This window comes from Diaporthe citri (assembly GCF_014595645.1).
Source record: "Diaporthe citri strain NFHF-8-4 chromosome Unknown scaffold_5, whole genome shotgun sequence".
Lineage (NCBI taxonomy): Eukaryota > Fungi > Ascomycota > Sordariomycetes > Diaporthales > Diaporthaceae > Diaporthe > Diaporthe citri.
The window spans coordinates 1,488,472-1,513,009 of NW_025064850.1; the positions used below are offsets into that span (position 1 = coordinate 1,488,472).

At 57.2% G+C, this 24,538-nt stretch overlaps 9 protein-coding genes across 9 annotated transcripts; 3 read left to right on the plus strand and 6 right to left on the minus strand.

The window, feature by feature from the left end:
• Positions 1 to 258: 258 nt before the first annotated feature.
• On the plus strand, positions 259 to 1,573 carry INS49_011091 (uncharacterized protein; the record flags this gene model as incomplete). Its single annotated transcript, XM_043171810.1, has 2 exons — positions 259 to 488; positions 772 to 1,573. 2 exons carry the CDS (start codon positions 259 to 261, stop codon positions 1,571 to 1,573), a joined length of 1,032 nt encoding a protein of 343 aa, XP_043023555.1.
• A 2,393-nt stretch (positions 1,574 to 3,966) lies between these two features.
• Positions 3,967 to 5,133, minus strand: INS49_011092 (uncharacterized protein; the record flags this gene model as incomplete). Its single annotated transcript, XM_043171811.1, has 1 exon — positions 3,967 to 5,133. The coding sequence occupies one exon, from the start codon at positions 5,131 to 5,133 to the stop codon at positions 3,967 to 3,969; it is 1,167 nt and encodes a 388-aa protein (XP_043023556.1).
• Positions 5,134 to 7,554: 2,421 nt separating this feature from the next.
• On the minus strand, positions 7,555 to 8,972 carry INS49_011093 (uncharacterized protein; the record flags this gene model as incomplete). Its single annotated transcript, XM_043171812.1, has 3 exons — positions 7,555 to 8,228; positions 8,365 to 8,802; positions 8,918 to 8,972. The coding sequence occupies 3 exons, from the start codon at positions 8,970 to 8,972 to the stop codon at positions 7,555 to 7,557; spliced, it is 1,167 nt and encodes a 388-aa protein (XP_043023557.1).
• Positions 8,973 to 10,476: 1,504 nt separating this feature from the next.
• On the plus strand, positions 10,477 to 11,525 carry INS49_011094 (uncharacterized protein; the record flags this gene model as incomplete). The annotated part of the gene is made up of 2 exons (XM_043171813.1): positions 10,477 to 10,665; positions 10,764 to 11,525. 2 exons carry the CDS (start codon positions 10,477 to 10,479, stop codon positions 11,523 to 11,525), a joined length of 951 nt encoding a protein of 316 aa, XP_043023558.1.
• Positions 11,526 to 12,918: 1,393 nt separating this feature from the next.
• On the minus strand, positions 12,919 to 15,465 carry INS49_011095 (uncharacterized protein; the record flags this gene model as incomplete). Its single annotated transcript, XM_043171814.1, has 6 exons — positions 12,919 to 12,966; positions 13,025 to 13,366; positions 13,437 to 13,632; positions 13,723 to 14,642; positions 14,696 to 15,166; positions 15,292 to 15,465. The coding sequence occupies 6 exons, from the start codon at positions 15,463 to 15,465 to the stop codon at positions 12,919 to 12,921; spliced, it is 2,151 nt and encodes a 716-aa protein (XP_043023559.1).
• Positions 15,466 to 16,413: 948 nt separating this feature from the next.
• Positions 16,414 to 17,063, minus strand: INS49_011096 (uncharacterized protein; the record flags this gene model as incomplete). Its single annotated transcript, XM_043171815.1, has 2 exons — positions 16,414 to 16,648; positions 16,729 to 17,063. The coding sequence occupies 2 exons, from the start codon at positions 17,061 to 17,063 to the stop codon at positions 16,414 to 16,416; spliced, it is 570 nt and encodes a 189-aa protein (XP_043023560.1).
• Positions 17,064 to 17,705: 642 nt separating this feature from the next.
• Positions 17,706 to 18,417, minus strand: INS49_011097 (uncharacterized protein; the record flags this gene model as incomplete). The annotated part of the gene is made up of 3 exons (XM_043171816.1): positions 17,706 to 17,874; positions 17,958 to 18,156; positions 18,273 to 18,417. 3 exons carry the CDS (start codon positions 18,415 to 18,417, stop codon positions 17,706 to 17,708), a joined length of 513 nt encoding a protein of 170 aa, XP_043023561.1.
• An 867-nt stretch (positions 18,418 to 19,284) lies between these two features.
• On the minus strand, positions 19,285 to 20,356 carry INS49_011098 (uncharacterized protein; the record flags this gene model as incomplete). The annotated part of the gene is made up of 2 exons (XM_043171817.1): positions 19,285 to 19,380; positions 19,457 to 20,356. The coding sequence occupies 2 exons, from the start codon at positions 20,354 to 20,356 to the stop codon at positions 19,285 to 19,287; spliced, it is 996 nt and encodes a 331-aa protein (XP_043023562.1).
• A 2,979-nt stretch (positions 20,357 to 23,335) lies between these two features.
• On the plus strand, positions 23,336 to 23,860 carry INS49_011099 (uncharacterized protein; the record flags this gene model as incomplete). Its single annotated transcript, XM_043171818.1, has 3 exons — positions 23,336 to 23,398; positions 23,627 to 23,711; positions 23,817 to 23,860. The coding sequence occupies 3 exons, from the start codon at positions 23,336 to 23,338 to the stop codon at positions 23,858 to 23,860; spliced, it is 192 nt and encodes a 63-aa protein (XP_043023563.1).
• Positions 23,861 to 24,538: the final 678 nt, after the last annotated feature.

Consider the following 24,538-nt stretch of genomic DNA (forward strand, 5'->3'; position numbering starts at 1 on the left):
GCTGCGGCCATCTTCGGTGGTCCGCATTCAGTCGCCAGCGTGGCTCCTTCAGTCGGAACTCTGTACGCCGCGCCGCCGCCGGCGTACCCTCCGCCAGGCGCATACCCTTTCCTCGGAGGAGGAGGATATGCACCAGCAGGGGCTGTCCCGGGAGGGGGGGGAGGGCAAAGGCCTGGTTCGGCAGCATCAGGAGGCCTTGGGTCAATAGGTCCTGGCCCGGGGCCGGGGCCGGCCCCGTCGCCAGCGAGCAAGCGCAGCATGCCACCGCACACAACCGAGAGCCCCGCCAAGAAACAGAGCAAATGGTCCCCGGAGGAGGACGCGCTGATTATCGAACTACGCGGCAGTGGTATGAAGTGGGAGGACATCTCGAAGCGGCTCCCCGGGCGCAGTGCGATTAGTTGTCGCCTGCACTACCAGAACTACCTCGAGAGACGGAGTGAGTGGGACGAGGAGCGCAAGAACAAGCTTGCGCGCTTGTACGAGAGGTGAGTGGTCGCCACACCATGCATTCGTTTCCCCATTTGCGCAGTCCATGGCCGCCTTCGTGTCCGTCTTTTCTGCTTGCAGGTCCAGCCCCCAAAAGGACAGCAACTGGGCTGGACCGCCCGGGTGAGGCCCCAACCACCGCTCCGATCTGTGGGCAGTGGGCACAGGAATGCCAGCAGGAAGATCCACACCCCCATCAAGATGCTCGATTCAAGATTCTCGATCTCGTGAAAAAGCCAGTGCCGGAGATTTACTGACTCGTGCGGCCTTGCATAATTGCAGGTTCAAGCCGGAAATGTGGGCCAAAGTGGCAGAGGAGATGCAAGTCCCATGGCGAGCCGCCGAAGCGATGCACTGGCAGCTGGGCGAGGCCGACATGGCGCGGCGGGCGGGCGTCGTGCCCTTCTCGCTTACGTCGGTCAACATGCAGCAGGACAACACCCGGCAGTCACCAACCAGGGGCCACATGCACTCCCACTCGCAGGGAAGCATGCCGAGGAGCGACCCGCACCTGCTGAGCCGATACGCGCATCGCGGAGGCACGCCTCACCTTGCTCAGCCGCCGCCGCCGCCGCAGCAGCAGCAGCAGCAACTGCCACCGCAGCACCATCACCAACACCCTCCACCGCCACACACGCTGACGATCCCCCCGCCCGTACCGACGATACCGCCGCCGGGGTCTGCTGGACGTGGTCCACTGCCGCCGAGAAGGGAGAGTCTGCCGCCCCGACAACCCCCCGGCGACCTGTACGACCACGTCCTTCCCGCTCCGGGGCCGGGACTGGCGCCCATTCAGACGCCCGGCGGCAGGGAGCGGGGCGGGACAGGGGCAATGCACCTGCCAAGCGTGGCCGAGCTGACGACAGGCGTCAGCCCATACTCGACCCCTGCCTACTCGCTGAGCCGTGCCAGCGCGAGCCCAAGCGCGACGGCCAGCCCGAGACAGACTGCGTTGCAGGCCTCGCCTCTGGGCTATGGGGAGTCCAGCAGCATCGGAGGAGGCGGGCCGGCCACTCCAGGGTCTGGCAAGAGGGGGCGGTCAAGTCCGGACGCCGGGAGGGAGGCGATCAGGAGGCGGCACTAAGCGAGATGGGGAGACACACAGACAGAGAGGGTAATCCCGGGGTGTGCATGAAATTGGGACGAGGATGAAAGTTACGAAGACTACGATGATTTTTCTTGGGGGGCCTAGAGATATTCCTACACATACACAGCGTCATAAAACGAGATGGGACGGCCGGCGGGGCCCAACGGATGGACGGACGGGGGTTGGGAACGGACATGGCCGGGGCAGGACAGGACGATGGATGGCTGGTTCAACGTTTTTCCACACTCAACACAACACACACACAATGGCGCGAGGATCACACGGGAATTGTTTGCGTCGTCAAGTGGGACGGACCTTGACGGGGGGAAGGGGAGACGAGCCGAGTCCACGACGATGCGATGCGATGCCAATGAGACATGCTGGGGCAACACGGTACTTTGCATTTTACGGTGTGCATTCTGGAATCGGAACAGGTTATCCACATTCTGGTTTTTTGTTTTTCTGGTCGGTTTTTCCTTTTCCTGTCTTGAACTGTCCTTTTGTCCCGATTTTTGGGCAAATCAAAAAAGAGCGAGAACAAGCATCACACGCATTTTATCATCATCATCATCGTCATCATCATCATCATACCGGAAAGGGGGCGGGGCGGGAGAAGGCCGGAGCAACCTGTGCTTATTTTTGGACAACCTGGGAAACATCGGGGAATTTTTCCCCTTCTCTTGCGAGCCGGTTTCCTTTATTCCCAACCTTGTTGTTGTGTTTTTACACCTACGATACCAAAACCCCCTGTTCTTTTCCTCGCCAGCGGACCCCCACCCACGCGCTCACGAGGCCCCGGGTTCCCTTTCCACCACCCCTTCATCCGTCCTTGTCAAACACGCAGCCGGACACGCCGGGACGAAAGGGAGATGGAAAGCGTGGTATTTTCATCCGAGTGGTTCGGGAGGGACGGGGGAGGGGGGAGGGGTGTGAGTATGAGAGGGAGGTTGCTGTTGGAAAAGGAAAAACCCCTTCCTCTTGGACAAAACCTTCTGCAGAAATTTTTAACGTTGGCATGGGGGCGCGGCGGCACGGCGGCGGCGACTACTGGCATGGACAGGCAGGAGGGGGCTACTTGCATGGATTCGGAGTCAAGGGGAGAAGTTCGCGATGCTTACTTGCGACGAACAAGAAGTATCAGCCCAACTGGGTTGTCTCTCTCTCTCTCTCTCTACGTATCTTCGACGAGGGTGGGGGACGGGACAACCCAGGCCAGGATCAAGCAAGGGAAAAAGAAACGGAGGGAAGGCAACGCCCAACATCATCACTCCCACAGAGAGAGAGAGAGACTTAGACCTCCCTCTTTCGAACGCCTTGAGACGCGGCGGCTTCTTGTACAGTCACTACTTTTTATTTCACAGCGGCATAATCATACAGATATTTTGTTTAATTTTCCCCTTCCCCATGATCACACGTGTCGTCCTCTCCCCCCTCCCACCCCCGGCGGCCGCCTCGCGTGGTATGGTTCTCAGCCGCTGGGGCGCCCAGGGACGAGGTGGGTAAGGGCGGGGGGCTATTAGACTGGGAAGCGCTGGCATAACATACATCACACTGACACGCTCGGGTTTTGAATATTGCTCGGGGTCGTGGGTGACTCGGGTGCCATTCGTGGGAAAGATGGGATCACGGGATGGTGGGGAATGGGCGCGCAAGGACAGGCCAGGCATCTCTTTGTTGTTCTTTTTTTGTCCTTGGTGTTAATCTCGTTGCATACCGGCTGTTCCCATTTTTTCGGCGTCATTTTTTCCTTTTCTACACTGCTTCTATTTTTGTTTTGTTTTTATTTTTTATTCTTCTTCGCTTTCCACCCCTTGCGCGATCCCCGGGCATAGCGATGGATGGGATGGAAATGGAATGAAACGACGGGAAAAGATGAGACCTGATACCAGCACGGCACCTGAAATGGGTGAGAGGAAAAAGTGTGGAGACCCCTTTTCTCGGTGTCTATTCCTGGGTTTGCATGGGGAGGGCGTCACCACCACTGGGCCACACCACCACATCATCTGCCGAGTGTCTGAACTGCCGGCTTCAGTCCGAATCGCGTGTGTCCGACCTTTGGTTCAGGCCTGGCCCCACGAGGTTAGATCTGGCACGTGCGTGTATGTGTGTGCGTGAAGTGTGTGCTCTTCGGGCAATAGTTGGGAACAAAAACGGGTTCGATAGAGTTTTGGCCTGACAGCATAGTCGCGGCGTATCTAACTATCAAACACCTCCCGCGCGCCGATCAGAAAGAAGCAAGCGATGAGATGGATCATCGATGGAGCCCTAGATCGTTTTCTGTCAACCGTTTCGATCCCGTCATGTCCGTTGTCCGCCAGGGGAGTCCCATCCTCCTCCTCTTCTTTTCCTTTTGGTCTTGTTGCCCCTTTTGGTCAAAGAGTCTGGTTGGGTCACCCTGCAATGACCCACCAATTGTCTCGCTCGTAGCCGCTGTTCAGGACCGACCCCCCTGCGGCGGCGACTTCTTCCTCCAGCTCGCCCTTTCTGTAGAGGTGGTAGTACCGGTGGAAGGTCTTGTCGGTGTGGGCTGTCTGCTGCGAGTTCCCGTCGGCCACGTCGTTTTCGGCTGTGCCCGGATCTGCAGTAGCGTCGGCTGCAACGGCTTCGTCTTCTGCATGCTGTCGCTGCTGTCGTTGTTGGCAATGCTGCTGCTGCTGCTGCTGCCCGCCGTCCGACGTGCGGTCGCCTCCTTCACCGCCGCTTGCCCCGCGATGTTCATCTGTTGACCTGTCCACATGCTGTGTCTTTGCTTCTTCTGCCGCGGCGCCGCCCTCGGATTGCTTCTGCCGCTGTCCCTGCTTCTTCTGGCCCTTCACCCTGGCCTTCTTCTGCTGGGGTGCCTTCATTACCCAGGGAACCAGCAGGTCCTGCTCCCCACCTTCAGCCCATCCCCTCCTGCTGCCGCTCTGCTCCAGCGCCCAGACGTACACAAGTACTTGGCCTGAGCCTGAGCTCGAGCCCTGCGCATCTGCAGCGCCTGTAGCGGCGCCTGCAGCATCATGCACATCATGCGCCTGGGGCGTCACCCCTGCTGGCGTGCCGCGGCGCTCTCCCCGCCTCACGCACCGCAGGAGCTGCCTGATGGCGTCAACCCGCCTCTCCCTCGTGGACAGGTGGTGGATCACGGCGATGCAGATGACAAAGTCGGCGCTAGCCTCCCTGAAGGGCAGTACGAGACTGTCGGCCGTTACGGCGTCCGCGCCTGCTATGGTCTCCCCTGGGGGAGCTGGGCCTGCTTCGGCATCTGCCAGCTTGCCGTCACCCTGCTGCTGCTGCTGCTGCTGCTGTTGTTTCCGATAGCGTGTGGTGCACATCGAGTCCCTGGCGAGAGCCACCAGCGCAGCACTCCTGTCGCAGCCCAGCATGGCGACATCCCGGTTGACGCCCATGTTCTTGCCATTTCCGCAGCCAATGTCCAGGCCCACGGAGCCCGGTGGCCGCGAGGCCAGAAAAGACGACACAAAGGGCCACGGCTTGTGTCGCGTCGCGCTGAAATGAGAGGCGATGGCCTCGTATACGCCGTGGACATGGGTCCTCGTAGGCATCTGCTGGCCCATCGCCGTCGCCTGGGTGCGATGGCTTCGCCGCGGGAGGTGACGCCAGCACCATGGCCGTGCTCTCGACTGCAGTACGGACTCCAATTTCCGCCCCGGACGAATGCAGGGGCGCTGGTTGGTGGGGCGGGGAGCTGCCTCAGGCTGAGGACAGTTCAAGCAGGCCACTTCTTGGCTCCCAGCGGACACCAGACGGCCAGCTCAATGTCGGTGCCGTCTGGGTTCGTCGAGAAAAAAAAAAGGGGGGGGGCCTCGCCGTGCGTTGGCCAACTCGTGTGTGCGTGTGCGTATGTGTGTGTGTGCGTGTGTGGTAGGTGCAGGCAGGAATGCTGGACGTGGTCCGATTTGCAAGCAGGACCGTTGCAGGCGATGTGATCCCGGATCTAAAGCTTCGGATTGGGCAAGTTCCAGCGGACAGGTCCAGATAAGGTTCAGCACGGTCCGACCCCAGATCACACTCTAGTGTGGGTGTCGTTTCTCTAGACCGTCAGACCGTTGGGCCGGAACCGGGTAGGGCAAACTGGGTCAGGACAGGACAGGATACAACGGAACGGAACAGAACAGATCGCCCGCGGAACAGAGCACAGCAGCAGGTAGTGCCGAAGGTGGAACACAGGCCTGGCGCCCGTTGTGCGTCTGTGTGTCTTGGTTGTGCGCTGTGCGCCTGTCTCGCCTTGTCACTCGCTGGTACTGTACTGCGGTCGAGTCGAGTCGGGTCGAGTCGAGTCTCGTGGTCCCCTGCCGCTCGCACCTCGTCCCCCGTACCTTGTCTGCTCAACGTCTGCGGTCACAGTGCGCTTTTTTTTGAGACCTGTCACAGCAACGGTAACAGTGACAGTGACAGTCCAATACCAGGGATGTACCTGCGACCCAGCAACAGGCGAGGGAGGTGGTCAGCTAGCGGCCCCCAACTGTGGTGTTACCCGACCGAACCAGTGGCTGCGCAGCTCTCGGAGTTTTATTATTGAATACCACTCCGTCGATGTTCGCTGGCCAGTCCCCTTGGCCCGAACGCTTGTGAGATGATCTCGTAATCGAGACTGGGGGGAGCCTGCGTGCGGGTGTGGGTGCCGGTGTGGGTGAAGCAGTCAGGCGGCTGCATAAGGGTGAGTAAGATGCAGGCGGAACGGTACCATCGCGCGCCTCTAGCAGCGGCTGTGAGGTCGCTCTGCCTGCCCGCGGGAATACACTAAGGGGGAGGTGGAACAGAGGACTTGGCTGTGTGGTACGTGTGCGGTACACTACAGACGCAGACAAGACAGACCGACTGCCAGACCGACAGATTAATAACTGGCAGACACGTTGTCTGACAGACAGACAGCGGCAGAAGCAGCATCAGAAGCAGCGGCAGAAGCAGCAGGCCGTGTGTCGTCAGATTGAGGCTCAACGGTCTGCGAGGGCGAGCCCTGTGCAGGTGCAGGCGCCCGAGACAAAAATTCTCGGCACGACCCACTGTCGTTTGTTGACGTGGATCTTGCAGCGACAACCGATCGAGCAACAAAGAAGGGCCTTGTGTGTCGTTGTACTGGGCCTGTACGTTGGTTGCACGTTGGTTGCACCCCGGCAGCATGTGAGATTGTGTGCGTCTATGCGCTTGTGCGGGCGCCTGTGGCCTCTGTGTGTGTCGTTGCACCTTGTACTCGGTACTCCAGAAGGGGGGGGGGGCGTCCCTATTCGCGCCCTCGGCCCGGCGTGGATATAGTGAGCGAACCAGGATTCGGGCTGCGGAGCTTTTTTTTTTTTTTCATTCGGGGGCCGTTTGTTGAGCCCTGTGTTCCCTTCCATCCATCCATCGATCTGCTCGCTTCTGGTGTTTGGTTTAATCTCCGACGTCCTTGTACTGCAGGCCAGGCCATGTGCATCATCATAATGCCTCCCACCCTTGTCCATATCCCAGCCCTCTCGGCCTCATCAGTCGAAACTTGTCTCGAGAGGCTCCTTTCTTCCTCCGGATTCAGACACGACATGCCTCTTGCTGCGGCTGATTGGTCCAATCGGCTGCATTACAAATTGCACATGTCTGGTTCACGAGTTCCCTCACCGATGGACCGACAGCCCGCCAGCCCGCCAGGCCAACCGCCATATCGGACGCCCGTCTCGAACCGTTCGTCGTCGTTATTATTGTGTCTTATGGGCGTGGATGTCTCCTCTTGATTCAGGCTCGGTCATGCGGCCTGAGCCTAACGGCAGGGCTGAAACACGGACAAGCTGACCTGCTTGATGGCAAAGGGGAAACCGACGCGTCGTGCACGTGTATGTTCGCGGTCTATTCATTCTATATCGAGCCCCCTCCCCGGTCTCCGCTGCCATCGCTCTCCAACTGGGAGTCCCCCGGTGCGCGAGCCAGGCGGCAGCACACCATTCCATGTACACTGCCCCAGCTGTTTGTCGACACGACGAACCTCTAGTATTGGAGGGTCCACCCTACTGGTTGCCAGTGTTCAGGGGGCTCTTTGCGTCGAATACGTCCGACGTGATGAGCGCCGGGTACTCGATGCCCCCTTGCTTCAGGGCCTCCTCCATGACTTCCATGATGACAATGGACTCCTGCCAGGGCAACGTAACGCTCTCGAGCTTGCCATCTCGGAGACACCGGGCGCATTCGTCGGCCTCCCAGAACATGCCATGTCCCCAGTTCCTCGCCTTGTCCTGGGGAATTGGGCAGTCGACAGCCTCGACCTTGCCCGGCTGGGCCTTCCGGATAACCTTGTACTGCAGCGGGCGGTAGGCCGGTGCCGCGACCTGGATCTCGCCCTCGGATCCCTGGATCCTCATGGCCGGCCCCGCCGTGCCCAGCCCATCAATGTCGGACGCCGCCCTCAGCCCGGTGGTCGCGATGCCCATCTGCTTGTGCTGCGGGAAAGCCAGGACGAGGGTCGTATTGTCGTCGGCGCCGGTTCGGTACTTGTTCATGCTGGCCACCACCTTGGGGACTTCCTTGTCCTCTTGCAGGTGGTACAGGGTCTGGAACAACCAGGTCAGCGAGTAGATGCCCAGGTCGAGTAAGGCGCCGCCGGCCAGGTTCGTATTGACCATGCGATGGGAGTCGTCGAATTCCAGCGAGCCGTCTGGCTTGTTATTGTTGAAAGAGTTGTCGGCTGTCGCAAGATAACCACATCGCATAAGCTGTCAGCCCGCACGTTCAGACGGTTCGCAAGGGGCTGCCACAACGGCCATGCAGACCGCATGACAGGTGCCCAGTAGTCGAAACCATGTAATCACTTCAAAACTCACCAGTGACCCGGTAGACGGTCCCAATCTCCCCGGACGTGATCAACTCCCGGATCTTGATACTCAGGGGAAAGTATCGCGTCCACACGGCCTCCATGAAGAAGAGGTTCTTCTCCCTGGCCTTGGCCACCAGCTTCTTGGCCTGCGAGGCGTTCACGGTCAGCGCCTTCTCGCAGAGCACGTTCTTGCCGGCCTCGAGAGCCAGCATGGCGTTCTGGAAGTGGTGGCTGTGGGGCGTGGCCACGTAGATAATCTGCACGTCCGGGTCGGCGACCAGCTCGGCGTATGACCCGTACGCCTTGGGGGATCCTGGCACGCCGCAGTCCTTGAAGAAGGTTTCGGCTCGCGACTTGGACGAGGACGAGGCTGCAGCGACAACCTCATGGGTGACGTCGTGCACGTCACGGGTCTTGGGGTCGTTGAGCAGGTCCTTGACGAAGGCTAGTGAGCGCGTGTGTAACATGTCAGCCGGCGACTCTTGTCTTGCTCATCCTGTCTGCCCACGCCTGCACTTGCACGCATGTACTCAGTAGTAGTAGGATTTGGTGAGCTTAACTGGTTGCTATGCCACCCGTGGCCATGATGCCCCATTTCAGCGTGTAAGCAGCCATCTTGGATAGTGTTGTATCGCGGTTCGAGTCGAGACAGGAGGTAGCAGTTCCTCAGGTGAAGTCACCACAAGATTCTGTTGAGCGTCCGGAGCGGCTGGCTTGGCTCAATGGCTGTTTTGGTCAACGGCTTCAACGAAGAATTAGTCTAGTGAAGATCTACGTGGGGGAAGTCGCGAAAGAGATACCGATTCCGATAACACGCGGACACAGACGGACAGCGTGGGGCTACCCCGCGCTTTCTGGCAGCAGCACCAGGTTGATGATGATGTCTTCTCCGCACCATGCCCCTCCCACTGCGGAGCTCGCCCCTCCACCCTGACGGTCCGCCTTGCCGCGCTATGGCACCCCACATGAATCAGAGACGTCGACATCGGCCTCATGGATCATGGTCTAATTTGACAAGAGGCACCCAGAAGCGACAACATCCCGATGCCAATCGGGAGTGCCAAGGTTGCCGAATGCCGCTTTAACCTCCGAACATGCTGCGGAAAGGAGGAAAAGCCCCGGGGGTTAGGTGGGCAGGAGCAGTTCTCGGCGAGCCGCTCCAACTTCTAGCTCACACTTAGACAACCACATCACCATGCCCCTGACGGCAGGGAATCAAGACCCTAGAGGCCTCGTGTGTGCAAGCGCACCTTTCAATTCCTTCTGTTCCCCGAGCACGAGTGATATCAGAAGGAGTACTGGCCATCTTGGTCTTCTGGCACACTGAAGAGCATCCCAGAGAAGTTCGAGGCCCAATCTGTGGGCGAGTGTCCTTTAGCAGACTGCTTCTCCGGACACACAAGGCTGTGGAAGGCTGTCCCACGGTTTAGCCGAAGTTGCTGTGCCTTTTTCTCTCCCTACCTATCTGACTCTTCCTCGCCAGTCAGCCTCCAGGGCTGAAAGGGCCAGCTGAAGACCGTGTCGCAAACAGACCGCCTCTCCCTTGGTGCTTTTTTCCGATTCTTTCCGCGCGGAATACATGGGCGACGCTTACCTTGCATCTGTGGTTTTGCTTTTGGTGTTTGTTGAAGAAAGGGATGCGCTGAAGTCTGCTCACGTGCTCGCAGTTTCCGCGGAGTTTGGCGTGTCTGACCAGAAAAAGAAAGAAAGAAAAGAAGATCTACATTCCTGAAGACATGGCATGCATGCGGTCTCGAAGTTCGAGAACAGCCCAAGTCATTGACAACCAACCGTGTTCGTCAGAGTCACAGGCCCGGAGGAGAGCGGAAAGATGGCCTCTCAGAACGAACCGGGGGAGGTCACTCCGACGGACTCTTCACATCTGTGACAAGAGTATCTCTTCCTGTCACTTGAGTTTTTGGACTGACCAGACATGAAAAAAAAAATCGTGGATGTTGTCGTTTTGTTATCGCTGACTGTGGCTTTCTGTGAGTAAACCGCTCGGAGACAATCATCACCGACTAAGCTGATATTTATATTTCCAAAGGGTTATCAGACCTGACCTGCTGTTATTAGACAGCAGAAAGCTAGGATTTCTACCTTACTGTTTGCGAGTATCATGGGCAGACTCATCTACGGCACAGCCTGGAAGAAGGAAGAGACCGACAAGTTGGTCTATTGCGCGCTGGAAGAGGGCTTCAGAGCAATTTCCACCGCAGCCCAGCCAAGTAACTACGAGGAAGCACTGGTCGCTCTGGGAGTTCGACGGGCCATCGACGCAGACGTGGTGTCGCGCCGAGATGTCTCTGTAAGGTCTCCCCTGTCCTGCGTATCCTTGCGTCTTCCCTTTACGTGGAGCTTCTCACAGCACTTCTTACTCGGGCCGTCTCTGACAACTCATCACAGATCCAGACTACGTTCACCCCTGCCCACGACCAGGCCATCAAGAGGGTAGCGAAGGCCAACAGGACAGGCGCTCACCACCAAGGATGGCCTTGCACGCCGAGGGCCAGCACCCCCAGTGACTGCCCCTACGACCCCGCCACCTCCCTGGCCGAGCAGGTCCGCAGCTCGCTGGCCTCATCCTTGAAGCACTTCACCTTCACGCCCAGCAGTCCCGAGGATGTCTACCTCGACGCCGTCATCCTGCACACCCCCTATCCCGACCGCAAACACACCGAGGAGGTCTGGACCGCCCTCTCCGCCTACGTGCCCCACCGCGTCCGCCGCCTGGGCATCAGCAACGTGACCGACGAGGAGCTCCAGCACCTCCTCGACTTCTGCCGCGCCAAACCGGCGGCCGCCGCGAGGCCCACAATCGTGCAGAATCGGTTCCGTGACAGCGACAAGGACGCCTTCGACTCCACCGTCCGCCAGATGTGCAGGGAGAACGGCATCGAGTACCAGGCCTTTGGCGTCCTGAGGACCAAGGCCTTGCTCCAGGACCAGCAGAGCGTCGGTGCCGTTGTCGGCCTGGCAAACGCGAGCCGCGAGGCAGCCCTGTACGCGCTCGTCATGGCCCTGCAGGATGACATGGCCGTCTTGGATGGCACCTCGGACCCGCGGACGATGGTGGCTGACATCGAGGACTTGCGGACGATCAGTGGATACGCTGAGAGCCCGGAGTGGAAGAGGGCCTTGGATAGTTTCAACGGCGGGGTTCATTAGCTGATGACTGTTGAGCGGATTCTTGATTATTGGGGCTCACTAACCAGCCTCGTTTGATTATGACTTTTCCCTCTCTCTCAACTCGCCAATTCCTTCGTCTTGACACCGGCCAGGTGATCTCTGCCGTATCTGAAATGTCCCTTCTACATTACACAATATCTAAACATTGTCATCACCATTAGATCCACTCCCTGCAGTGTAGAGCTGTCCAGGTGATGAGTACAACCTCTACTCCGAACAAACGTGAAGAGGTGTCCTGCTGATTACTCTGGCCTGCAGTCCCACAATTGTGTTACTTGCGCCTGGAACCCCAACCTTGACCTCCTGATCGTCCGACCTGCTGCGAACACACCATATTGTATTGTGCTGTCGGTTCTGTGACGACAGACTGGGAGGATGGTTGTAGAGCTCGCACAAGGGGGACCATGGACCAGAATTGAATTCGAGGATCATCCCGTCAGCCAATTCGGGCAAGATGTTGAGCTGATGTCTGGGAATCTCCCGTCAGCCACGTGTTCCTGTCACGTATCATTGGCAGTGTGATCTCCATGTCACCTCGGAACAATTGGATGACCTCTGCATGGGGGAAGCTCGCTGGCAAGGCTTGAGTTGAGAGCTTTTTTCTAATCCAAGTCCTAAATCGGCCTTGGAGGTCTGGTTGAATCATCCCTGGGCATTGTGTAAAAACAGGCTGCCGAGTGTGGCAAGGGCCTGCTGAAGGGCAAGCAAATACTTGCCAGATAGATTCAATATACCTCGCGATCAGTAGGTTGGGGGGGGGGTGGGGGGGGGGGTTCTGGTCTTCAGAGTTACCCAGAAGGGACAGTTGATCTGCCGCATTCAGCCTTTACTCAGGGGCCTAGGGTACGAGGAAAGAGAGTCACCAACAAAGTCCTGTCTATGGGTTTGAAAATGCACGATGCTAATTCATAGCGACTGCCTGCTTCCTGCCAATCAACCGTGGAGCAGGAGTTCAGATCATGCCCTCGATGATGGTCTAAGCTAAAATACACACTTTTGAATGTGCCCACAGCTGTGGAAATTTCTGCATGCTCGAGGACCCCTTCCTTCCTGTGATGCATCCGCTCCGCATGAAGCTCCACAGGAGCTGCATACTTCTCCTTGGAGATCGCGCTGTTCTTGGGGATGTTCATTGACCCCGCCAATGTATTTCAGGCGATGCCCTTCATTAGCCAATGCAGCTAGGAAGTAATCACCAGTATGGCCAGGTAAACTTTGTTTTGTACCGGCATGACAGCCTGTGAGATATCTCACCAGTCATGGACAGCCGTCACATGGACAGCCGTCAAATTCTAGGTCAGAGGCTAGAGGGCCTTTCACCACAGTCCGGTACGTCCCAATTGCCTCTAATGCTGCCTTCTATTTAGGAGGATCATGCATCCATCTTGAGGCGACCTGCCCTAAGATTGCCCATCTCACCCTATTTGAGAGTTAGCACGAAGTTACTTTGAGCGCCTCCCGTCCAGCAAGGGACTCACCTCAGCCTTCCTCTTCCCCAAGACGGGGTCAGGTGTCGACGTGGCACCACCGCCCCCATCCTTGGTCACCTCGGCGTAGCAGCTCGCATGGTATGCCCGGCCGCCCACCCTCGTGGCGTCCGTCCACACCCACTCCTGTGCCTCGTCGAGCCACTTGGTGACAAACTTCTCCTGGCAGATTGGGCAGACGGTGTTGGTGTTGTCTCCGTCCTCGGGGACGGGTATGTACTGGATCTTCGGGCCAGATGACTTGGCAGCTGAGGAGGCGGCCGCATTGTTGGCTGCGTCGGCGTCCGCGTCGGCTTGGTTGTCGTCGACTGTCTCACGGGATTTTATCCAGTCCTGGGAGTGACATGTCAGTCACGTCAGACGTTCTTCCAAAGGGCAGGGTGGGACATTCTCAAGTACTTACCGCCTGGTCAACGTACCAACTACGATGCTGGCCTCTCTTCTCTGCTTCGACGATCCTTTGATGAACCCGGAAGTGCCAGTCCATGTGAGCCGTCTTCTTTCTCCTCCCCTCCTCATCTGTCTTGAAGCGTCTCCCACACTGTGTGCACGGGGGGCCTAGTGCCTCGTATATGGTGGGGATAAGATGTGGTCGGAACCTAGTAGGCTGTCAGAAAACACTGGTCGTCATATTTCATCACATAGCTTCAAAAGAAAACCCAAGAACTAGTGGGAGGGCAAGTACGTACTGTTCCAGTGAAGATGTCGTCAAACTGATGTCGCCGCTCGTGATGATGACCGGCGGTGGCATTGACGATGCCGCCAGACTGCGGGCTGACGCGAGGATGCTGGCAAGGTTTGGCGGCAACGAGATCCCCCCAGCCGCAGGATTAGGTGTCGAAACAGGAGCCGTGCCTGCTGCAGCTGCGGCTTGGGGTGGAGGTCCAGGTGGGTTGCTCGCTGGCGTTCCACCAGGCTGCGGTGTGGGTGGTAGGAGACCAACACCACGCAACGCACCCAATAATGCCATCGGATCAGGAGTGGCGGGTTTCTGCGGTTCGGCTCTCTGAGGAGTAGGAGACCGCAGAGCAGCAACAGCCGCCGGCTGTGGTAGCGGTTGCGGTTGAGGTGTTGGGGCCTGAGGCGTGGCAGACCGCCGGCTCAGCAGCGCAGCCAGAGCACCCTTACCGAGCAGCGCGTCAAGAGACACAGAACCCGGTGGAGCCGAAGCAGGCGGCGCAGGGGCTACTGGTGCTATTTGTTGAGGCGGGTGCTGTATAGGGGCATGGAAAGGGGTTCCGTGGATGGGGGGTGTAGGAGTGACAGTCTGGTGGGCATTTGAGGCCCGGTATTTTACGGCAAGATTAGCTACTTGAGTCTTCACAGGCACCAACTGCTCTTGCGACAGCATTGCCCCGCGAGTCTTCAGAACCGTCTGCAGATCCAACAGCGCCTTCAGCTCCGTTTGTATACTAGTATCATACGGCGACCTCCCAAGTTCAGCTCTGGCGGCAACGACGAGTTGCTCGATTTCATTAATCAAGGAATCTATGCTTATTCCAGGTTGAGCAGCAGGGGCACCGTAGGAACCAAAGGATGGTGGTTGGAAAGGTGCCGCGGCCGGGGTCGACATGAGCGGCTGCGGTGTTGGCCCAGGGTAATGAGCAGGCTGGAAGAACGGTCAGTCAAGGTACGCGAGCAGGCGGGTCGGGACATTCTTACTGGTTGCTGGGGGTATGCTGGCTGGCCGAGAGCTGATTCTGGTCGATGGCCATTGACCCCGGCATGAGGTGGTTGTGGCTGATTAAACTGCTGGCGCGCATTAGGAGGAGTCGGCGTGTTGCGATGGGGCGCAACCTGTCGTCCCCCTCTGCCGAAAAGCTGATGTTGGGTCCGCATTTGCTCCTGGTGAGCATGGAGGGCCGAGGTCCTGGCTTTGATCAAGGCATTTTCGATCGGGCGAACCACATCGGGTGGAAAGACGGGGTTCTTGTCAATGGACCCAGGGACGGGCTCCTTCCAGGTCTTCAACATCTCCTCCATTTTCCTGCGGGTGCTGTCGTTGACCGAGGCATACGAGTCCATGAATGTCGAGTACAGATTCTTGCCAAAGAATAAAGTGTAAGGGGTGCCAATGTTCTTGACGATCGAGTCCAAGACGTACATGGCTGGGAGCTTCCTCTGCGGGGGCACCTGTCACAGCGTCAGCAACTGTTGCATGGAAAGGTCGGGATGCAGGCCGTCGAGTCCTGAGAAGGGGAGGCTGGCTTCTCGGGACAAACAGGAGCGATGAAGCTATCGGGACGGGGGCCACCTACTTTCTTAATGTGCTGCTCCAGGGTCTCTGCGATTGGGAAGGCATAGTTGGTCAAATCTCTTGCAATCTGGGTCAGGTTCGTGATCTCGAACCGAGAGTTCATAGTCAAGCCATCCAGGGCGCTCTGGTAGTCCTCGATCACCTCGGCCGTCTGGTCCTGCTCGTCGTATGACATGGTGGGCCTGTCTGGGAACTGAGCGACGAGGGTGGTTTGCGGGTTGCAAGAGTTCAAGGGCACGCTCGACAAGAGGGGGGGAAGGCCAGGAAGGCGAGGTTCATAAACAGGTGACAGGGCCCAGCGTTTGCAAATGTGGCATTCAGAAATGGCCCGGCACTCCAACGTCACGGCCAAATGGACACCGAACAGTGAATCTGAATAAGCGCAGAACCTATTGCTCCCTAGAGACTGGCGCTCCGGAGGATGACGCTCTTTCCAGCACGGCCACCTCCAGCCCAGCCAAGAAAGGATGTGACACGCAAGATTCAATCTCGATCGCCTCAACTGTTCATCATCTTCCTCCCCAAACGCGCAAAACGGTGAGTATTCACTTCCAACAACTGTAATATGCACTTCGGGGAGCTTTCGTGGGCTTCGCTTGCAGTCAACAGTGGTCGAGGATGGACTGCGATCTCGATGGGCGATCGGCGGCGCGGCACGGCTTGAAGCCCAGCGAGAAGTCGTACGATGGTAGGCACTGGACAAATCTTTAATTGGCAGTCGGCCACGTTCCAAACTTTGAATAGATGTGGGAAGGTTATTTGTGGTCAGGCAGTGAAGCCTGTTGCAGTAAGTAGCAGATGTTGTGAAGTTGAAGGAACGGCGAGCAAACGGACGTCGAGGGCGTGGAGCCGGACTAGCTGGACAGCGTCGTTTACGTAAGCCGAGCTACCCATGCTGCCATGCAGAAGCCCGCACGGACTCCTTCTGATCTTGAACTCTGTTGTTGTCATCGCATCAAAAGGCAGCACATTTCGATCACACAGGTTTGTTTTTCGTTGTTCAAAGTGAGAAGAGACATGAGAAATCACCTTTTCTCCCTTGTCTGTAGCTTGTTACCTCAGACACAGCGTATCTCGGATCCCTTCGTCAGCCCATGTAAGCATGGATAGAATCAGCTCTTGATTATGTTGCTGTCTTGCTTCCACCCTCATCCCATCCCAGCAAAGTTTCAGGTTTGACATTTCCATTGCCAGTGTCATTGCTCGCCTGTCGAAGAGTCCATGAGATAAGAGCTTTCGGTGACCCCTTTGAAGTGCAATTCATCTCTCCGTGGGTAGTCTCTAGCTGATCCCCACCTCCCGTCTTTGCAAGTTCAACAGACTGGTTGATGATGCTGTGAATGTCAAACTTGCCAATCCTGTTTATATATCGATAACGGTCAGCAAACTGGGTGTCCCTCAAAACTCTACAAGGTGATAGTGGTTGAATGTAACTTACCAGGTAGTGCTCTTGCCGCCATCAATCCGCTTCACTGCCAGCTCACAGCTGCCAACGGTGAAGAGCTTGTAGTATTCGTCGGACAGGTCGGTCGAGTCCCTCCAGTCCGACATCTCCACGCTGAAGTTGGCGGTGCCCGAGCTGTCCATGATGTCAAAACAGTCAGTCACCTGGACCTGGCCACCACGGATGACGCCAACAGTGGTCGTGTCGCATTGATCATTGCTGGTGTTGAGGGTGTTGTTCTTGACAAGGCCGGGCGTTTGAGACTGAGGATCCTTGGCAAGGCTGACCGCAGCAAACATACCACAAAGGAGAAGGATGGTAGGAAGCATCTTGTCAAGTATTGGAGGTGTTTGCAGGTCGAAATGTGTTGCTTCTGGTGGGCTTGCCAATGGTATCGACGCTGTTTGAGAATCCTTTCGAGATCTGTGGCAGGTGGCAAAAGAGGCGGGAGTAAGTGATTTGATGATCAGTTGGACTTTCGGCTGGCATTGTGTTCAGCAAGCTATGACTCTGAGCTACGTGTGATTCTTTAGCCTGTTGGTCTAGACGTTTCTTAAACTGCAGATCACATTGGTTCATTGGCTTGTCTAGCTGCCACAGACCATATGCCCCCATCTGGTTAAATAGCTCCCCAAAGAAGGATTATAAAGCTGATTGGTGATCAAAACTTGGGGTGACTTATCAAATGGGTTACACTTTTGAAGGCATGTTGACCTTGTATGACATGCCGGAGTTTGTTGACGAATTGTACGGTATCAACGTCACCATGCCTTTTTCATAACGGCAAAAACATTGTCACGAACACGTTGAAGCTCAGCTGAGGAATCTATGACACTTTTCTGATGGAGGCACAGGTATGCTCAGGCAAAATTGTGCTGGGATCAAAACGATTTGCGTCAGTGATTGTTCCGACGAGGGGATTCCTGAGAGTCTGCCAAGTGATCCATTCCCCAAGGCACAAAAGACCTACCCTAGTTGGTACTACCAGGAGTCCGCAGGGTCCACTCAAAGTTGACCTCTCCACCGTTGCCAGCATCCGAGTCGCAATTCATCTGTCCCTCGACCGTCTCGAAGGTGACGCCATCGTGCGAGCTGGAAATAGCACTGTGGACCAAGTCCTTCATGTCCTGGTCTCCAAGCCTATGTCGAGGTTTTGAAAAGTCAGTAAACCATCCTACTAGCTAGCTTTCCTTTCCTCTGGCTTGTCGTCAGGGGAAACTCACAGGATTGTGTTGTCAAGGCCGTCGAGTCTCTTCAGCGCGAACTGGCAGCTGCCGTTGGTCCCCAGGATGAAGAAGTGGTCCGCGAGCGCCGTCGAGTTCTCCCACCGAGACAGCTCGTAAGTGAAGTGGCCGTAGTCCCATTGGGCTAGGAGGTTGTTGCAATCTGCGATGGGGACCGTCTTGTCCTTGGCGCCAAAGTCTGCCTCGTGTTAGCAGCCACCTTACACCGGCGCCTAGGGTGGTGGTCTTGGCGAGGTGCTCCAGGGTGTGTGTGAAGTTTGGAGGTAGTGCCCAAGGGTGAAGTTCAATACGTACAGGTGAAGGAGCTGCTGCCGCAGTGGTTGCTGGCGGGCGTCTCCCAGACGGGGTAGGCAACGCGCGGCTTCTGGTACTGGGGGTCGGCGCCGAGGCAGACCATCGCCAGGAGGGCAAGGCTGGCGAGAATGATCTTGAATGACATGTTGGGACGTTTTCGAGGCGGAGTTGTTTTCAGTAGAGATTTGGTCCCAGGAGCAAGCTTCTGGAATGATAGATCTCATGGTGGGCAGGAAGAAGCTGGTAGATTTGAGCAGGCACCTGCTCGGGCTTTTATGTCCTTAGCCCACGTTGAACGTCCATCTCGTTTTCATCCCTTCGTTGGCTTAGTGAATCACTCGTGTGCCACTGTCTTCAACTATGCCTACGTGTTTGTACAAACCTAGCGATCCTTCGTCTCCCGGGAAGCTAACGCAGGAGGCCATTGTACAGTCATCAGAGACATTTAAACCGACTTATTGGGATTTGTGCCGCACTGACCCGCTACAGACTCTACGAAAGCCTGATAAGTATGGGCCATGTCTGAGCAGGCCACGTAACATGATCACGGTCTGCTGCTAGCCCTCCGAGACAAGATGGTGTCTCAATGGTTAAGTGTACTTCCACCGGCAAGGCAAGCCACAAAGGTCACAGAGGGACCGATCTACAATTTGGATGTGACAAAAGGATTTGGCCTGACATTTCGCGAGTGATGGTCACAGAATAAACTCGCGGTGGTACTACAGTGAATATTCCTTATTAGAGCTAAGGATTACCTGCTTCGCGATGCTCGGCTGCGCCGTCGCACCGAAGCCACTAAGGCGAGTCAGCCTCCACTTTCCTACCTTCTCTCCTCCGAAATTATTGGGTATCTGGTTTGGATCTCTCATCAACGCCGGTAAACTGAAAATGAACGCCTGGATATGCTTTTCGTTCTCTCGTGATCGTTTTCGTTCTTCAACCTGTTCTCCGCCCTATCGGACGGAGTCCCTAGGAACCACTCGGCACCGTCCGCAGTCGACAGCTTGTTTTCCTAGAACCTGTTTAGGTGTGAGGCTGTGGAGTAGATACTCGAGCGGAACGTGCGCGCCTTTCCGGTGTAGGCGGGATGCAGAGCGGTTGGTGGGCGCTGCAAAAAAGGGAAATGTCAGCGCGGGCTAGTTCTTCCCTCTTTAGATCCAGTTGCCCGCGGGCCTCTCACATACCTGGACGTTGGGCGCGATGGGGCTCGCCCGGTCGCTCCCCTCCCACGACTCCCTAGCGGTAGCGGGGCTCACGGGGCTCACGGGGCGGATCACCACGTTCTCCTGCGGGTGGTGTTCGGGGTACTGGGCCTCGACGTCCCGCTCATGCATGACGGGGGCGCCGATGGGCCCGCTGATCTGGGGCCGCTTGTCCTTGCCGAACATGCGCGTGATGCGGTTGTTCGCGAAACCCTGCGTGAAGTTCTGCGTGAAGCGGTTGCCGGCGTTGGCGTTATGCTTTTCCTTGCGGATCGAGTTGGAGTGGCTGCTGCTGTTAAGGGTCGAGGCGTCGAGGTCGTAGTCGGGGGGCAGTGTCCTGGTGCGGGCGTTGTAGACGTTGGCGCCGTGCTCGCGGATCATGCGGGCGGTGATACCGTGGGATCCATTGCGGAATAGCACGGAAACGAGGAAGTTGAAGAAACCGAAGACGAGGGCGAGGATTCCAGCGGCCAGGGTCAGTCGCCAGAGCGGCAGGGACAGCTTCTCGACCAGGTTGTCGCCGTTCAGGGAGCCGAGAACCCAGGCGCCCATGGACACCATCCACACACCCAGCCAGGCCAGTGAGTGACCCCTGTTGCAAGCGTCGACAGTAGAGAAGGTGGGCCAGTTGTTGCGGAAGAAGTCCCTGACGAACCGCGGCTGGGGGAGCTCAGAGACGATGAGGACGAGCGCAATAACGGCAGTGACTAGGTGAGAGAAGGCCTGGAAGAAGAAGAAGCTGTTCTTGACGTCGGTCTTGATGACCATGACAATGCTTGCGGCGGAGACGCTGAGCAGGGCGATGATGTTGCAGGCGCGGAGGACCTGGAGTATCCACCACGCAGAGCCCAAGAAGCGGCCACTGTCAGTCATGTTGATCATCTTGTTCGCCTTGATAGTAAGAGCTGTCTGAATAAAAGCTGGAAAAATGTTAGCAGGGACGGGATGGAGAAGGGTCTGGGACCGATGTTGCGTACAGAATGTATGAGTTTTACTGCCGGCAGTAGTGAGTACGTGGGTATGTGAGTGAGTGAGTGAGTGACGATGGTGCTGGTAGTGGTGTTTCCGGATTCTGTCTCGCAGATTCGAGGAGTTAAGAAGAGAGTGGTTGGTATCAGGGTCGAGTCCTTTGAGTGTCGAGGCTGAGGATGTCGGCGCCAGGTGGATGAGTTTTATGATCGAGCCTGCGTCGAGCAGTACTATTGTAATGGAACAATGTAGCGACAGTATGAATGGATATCAAGCATTGTCCACGGCAGGTAAGCCGATCTACGGTTGGGTGGGTGTGGGCAACAAGACAATAGTAGAGATGAATGGAAAAGCGGGCGTGCCGTCTTTAATAGAGACTAAGGAGCGCGTCCTATTGTGGTCTGCGAAGAATGTGCCCCCGCAGCATCTGATAGAAGACAAAAGGCAGGATTCACGCGGAAAGCAGGAAGGAGGAGGCGGCACGAGCAGTCATAGTCATAGTTGTCCTGCCGGTCCTGCAAGTGCAAGGGTGGCCCGAAGCTCCTTTCATTGAAACAAACGCGGTGCTGTCCAATGGATTGGTCTTGAAGCATTGTTCTAGCTGCGGGAAGAACGGGTGTTCTGGAGCGATCCCAGGCGCCAGGGTGAAGTCGGTTTCATGCAAACAGCGAACATGCATCTTGGCTCTGGCAAATCCTCTCATGCCCATCAAGGGCCCATGTCACGTAGCGGCAGAGCGGTAGTACGTACCAGCACACCCGGAAGCAACGTCGGTTGATGAGGATGGGTCCAATCTGGACCGTCAGTCACCTTGGCGCGCTCCCGCTTCCGCGGTTGCGCGTTGTTTACGGGATGTGTGCGAGTGCCATGTGGATGCAGGAGGGGGGTCGAGTTCTGGGCCGCGTCGACTCATCGATGAGGCAGCGTGGTACAGACAGGGAGCAGCGATACCCAACCGCTTCGCGTCTGTCTGGCAGTTCCCACATCGAGGAGGCCACCTGCGCATGCAGGAGGGAGGGTGCAATGTCTTCTGTCGTGTCCGTGTCTGGCTTGGCGGCTGAGGCAAACCAGGCAACGCCAGGGGCGAACTCCAGAGCAAGCGCATGATTGCCGTCGAGAGGAGGCGCCTGGATAGGCTCACGAACCCCCGTCGTCCCTGCTAACCCTGCCTAGGGCACGGCGAATACGGGGGCCCCAAAAGTTTGTCGACGCTGGCAGGGTCCCAATGAACTGGAAGGCCTGAATGTTCGGTGGGGAAGCTTGAAGATCGCGAAGCAGGGAGCAGAGCGCGTCCTCAGACAGGCTCGCGATGCGGCGTCGATTGGATGGCAGAGCCTCCCGAGTGTTTCAAGTGGATCTAGCGCCCGGCGTCAAGGTGGACATGCCCGCCATGCACTTGCCACTAACTGCCAACCGCGAAGCCCGAGCCTGACTTTACATTGATAAGAACGTGGCACGACAATCGTCCGAAAAGTCGTTGACTGTGTGTCTAAGTGTGCCTTGCGATGCGTCTTGCGTGACATTGCATCGTAGTTGTCATTGCCGTTGCTTTTTGCAGGCCGGATCCGTCTTCAGTCGCAGCGCGAAAGCACGGATGCAAGCCGGCCATGGACAACCTCAGACGGAGCTTCGACTCGAGACGACACGCCTGACATGCATGTCGAGAAGTTACCGTTTCAATCAACGTGTCAATAGTCGTGTAACTCAATGCCCCCGCCAGGCTTATAAAGAAAGAAGCCTTGAGCACATCACAGGCACAGTTTCAACATTTCCTGTTTCCCGTCCAATATTTCCTGCTGCAACCCAACCGCACTCCCTTAATTCACAGCCACGGTCGCTCGAGCAGCGGTCTTGGGCCTGTGCGACCGGCGCAACCGATCTTGACAGCCAGATCGAAAATGATCGAAATGGAATCCTGCTCTGGGCCTGGTCTGAGACAATCTCCGGGGCCAGGAACTCGCCCAACCCGGGCGCTTGTATGACTTGCCGCGCAGGCCCTTGCTCGACGTTGCTTCTTGACCTCGAACAGGCTCCTCGGCGCTTGCGCTTCGGTGCAGACGCATACACGCGGGCACAGCTTACTTACTATCCGGTTACACCCAGTTCCCTATTCCAAACAAGCAGAATTCCTCGAGTGCACTGGTCCCATGACCCGTCGCAATATCGGGAACGGGCAGACCATGTGATATGTGTGCATTGAGCCATGTATGGAGAGCCTTCATATTGACTGCATACGTTACCGCAATGCTCAATCTCACCAGGACCTTTGACAAGTGGCCTGTACTGTTGGCGAGACGAGATATTGACTACATCACCTGTGCTATAGGGCAACGTGGTTGAGTCCTGGTGGTTGATTGCTTGCAGTGAAGATCATGCTGGTTTCGGTTCGCACCAGTTCCATATTTACCCCAGACGGCAGAGACCAGTTAGACCAGTTGACAGTGTACCCACAGCCACCCCCAGATAGACTGCCATTCTTCTTGCTGTGCTCTCAGTCAACCTAGGACCAAATTGATAACATGTGAAGGATGCCTGTGCCGCTGCACTCGAGTGGATCACTGACTGGAATGCACACAGCGCTCATGGACCCGTGGGTGCAGTGACACACAGGTCGAAAACAGAAAGCGGCCGCCCACAAGCTGTTCCAATGCGGCCTAGCGCGGGCGTCCAAGCGGTGGGGACACAGCCTCGCCATCCGTTTTGTTCTAGGCCTCCTCCCGACGGCTGACCCGGGGTGCCCGTTGTAAGAACTGACGAGGAGCCCTTTTTTCTCCCGTGCCCAACGACTCCGTATCCACGACCACACGCCTCTTCCGCCCAACACCATACATCACACATACACGGCATCCTCGAGATCGAAAGACATCTCCTCCTCCTCACCAAGCACCAGCCATGGCCCGTGGAAACCAGCGCGACAAGGCCCGCGAGGCCAACCAGAAGAAGATGGCCGCCCAAGTAAGCCCACACCGCGTCCCGTAACCCCAGCCCAACCTACCCAGTGCTTTTGCGGCCTCGCTTCCCTGGGCCGGCCCCCAAACTCTTAACCGCCCAGCGGGCCGGTCTTTAAAGGGGCCCAGCTCTGCCCTCCCGGGCGGCTGCCACCGCCTTTGCCGCCGGGGAGAAAAGAAGACAGCCCCCTTTGCAGCCTTGCTGACGTCGTACCCTCGTTGTCCCGCCACGCAGAAGACCAAGAACACCAAGACCGGCAGCGAGATGCAGCGCGACAAGGAGCAAGTCGCCGCCATGATGCGCGAGAAGCAGAAAGCTGGTAAGGCCCCCCTCCCCCCGCCGGGCCTGTCCCAAGGAACGACAGTCGGTTGTGGTGGTGTGGTATCATATACGATCTAACAATCATGGGTTTCACCTCGTACAGCCGACGAGCGCAGGGCCGCCGAAGCAGCAGCCGGCAAGAAATAGACAAACTCTCGATATCTCGACAAAACATCATTACCCCCCTTCTCCCCCGAGGCGGGAGATAGTGACGACGACTTTGACAGAGGGAGGAAAGGCGAGGGGAACCCCTCAGGGGGTCGGATTCTGCTTTTCAGCATGGAGCAACGGAAATGGAATTGGGAAGGACTTCAATCAACACTGGTGACGCCGACACCCCCTTCGCCCACGGGCGCAGAGGTGGTTGTTGGCTGGGCTCGACCTGAGGGCAGCGGCGAAGAAGGAAGAGACGGCTGTTGTAGCGTTTTTAGTCAGTCCTCTTTTGGCAATACACTTGCGTGCCCCCCAGAACCACCCGTGGCCCTTCTTCGGCGGCGGGTCGGCCAGGATGCCAAAACGAAGCTTGGGTTTTGGCGGGCCAACGTTCCTCCAGGGCACGTCTACCACAGTCGAATCTAGCAGTGCCGGCCTGGAATTGATCGCCGACTTCAGGAATATCTCCAGGGCGCCTATGTCGTTTGCCAAAGGCCCAGCAGAGGGGAGAATAGTCTGCAGGCCCGGGCTGGCGATCGGAGCTTGTTTCCCAAACGGCGTTCTGCATGTGGTCCGGCTGGTCTACGATCTGTGCAAGCGTGCGAGCATTTGCGAGCACATCACGAGAGGAGGGCAAGCGAAGAAGCGTGAGCGGGGGAACTCCCTTCCGCT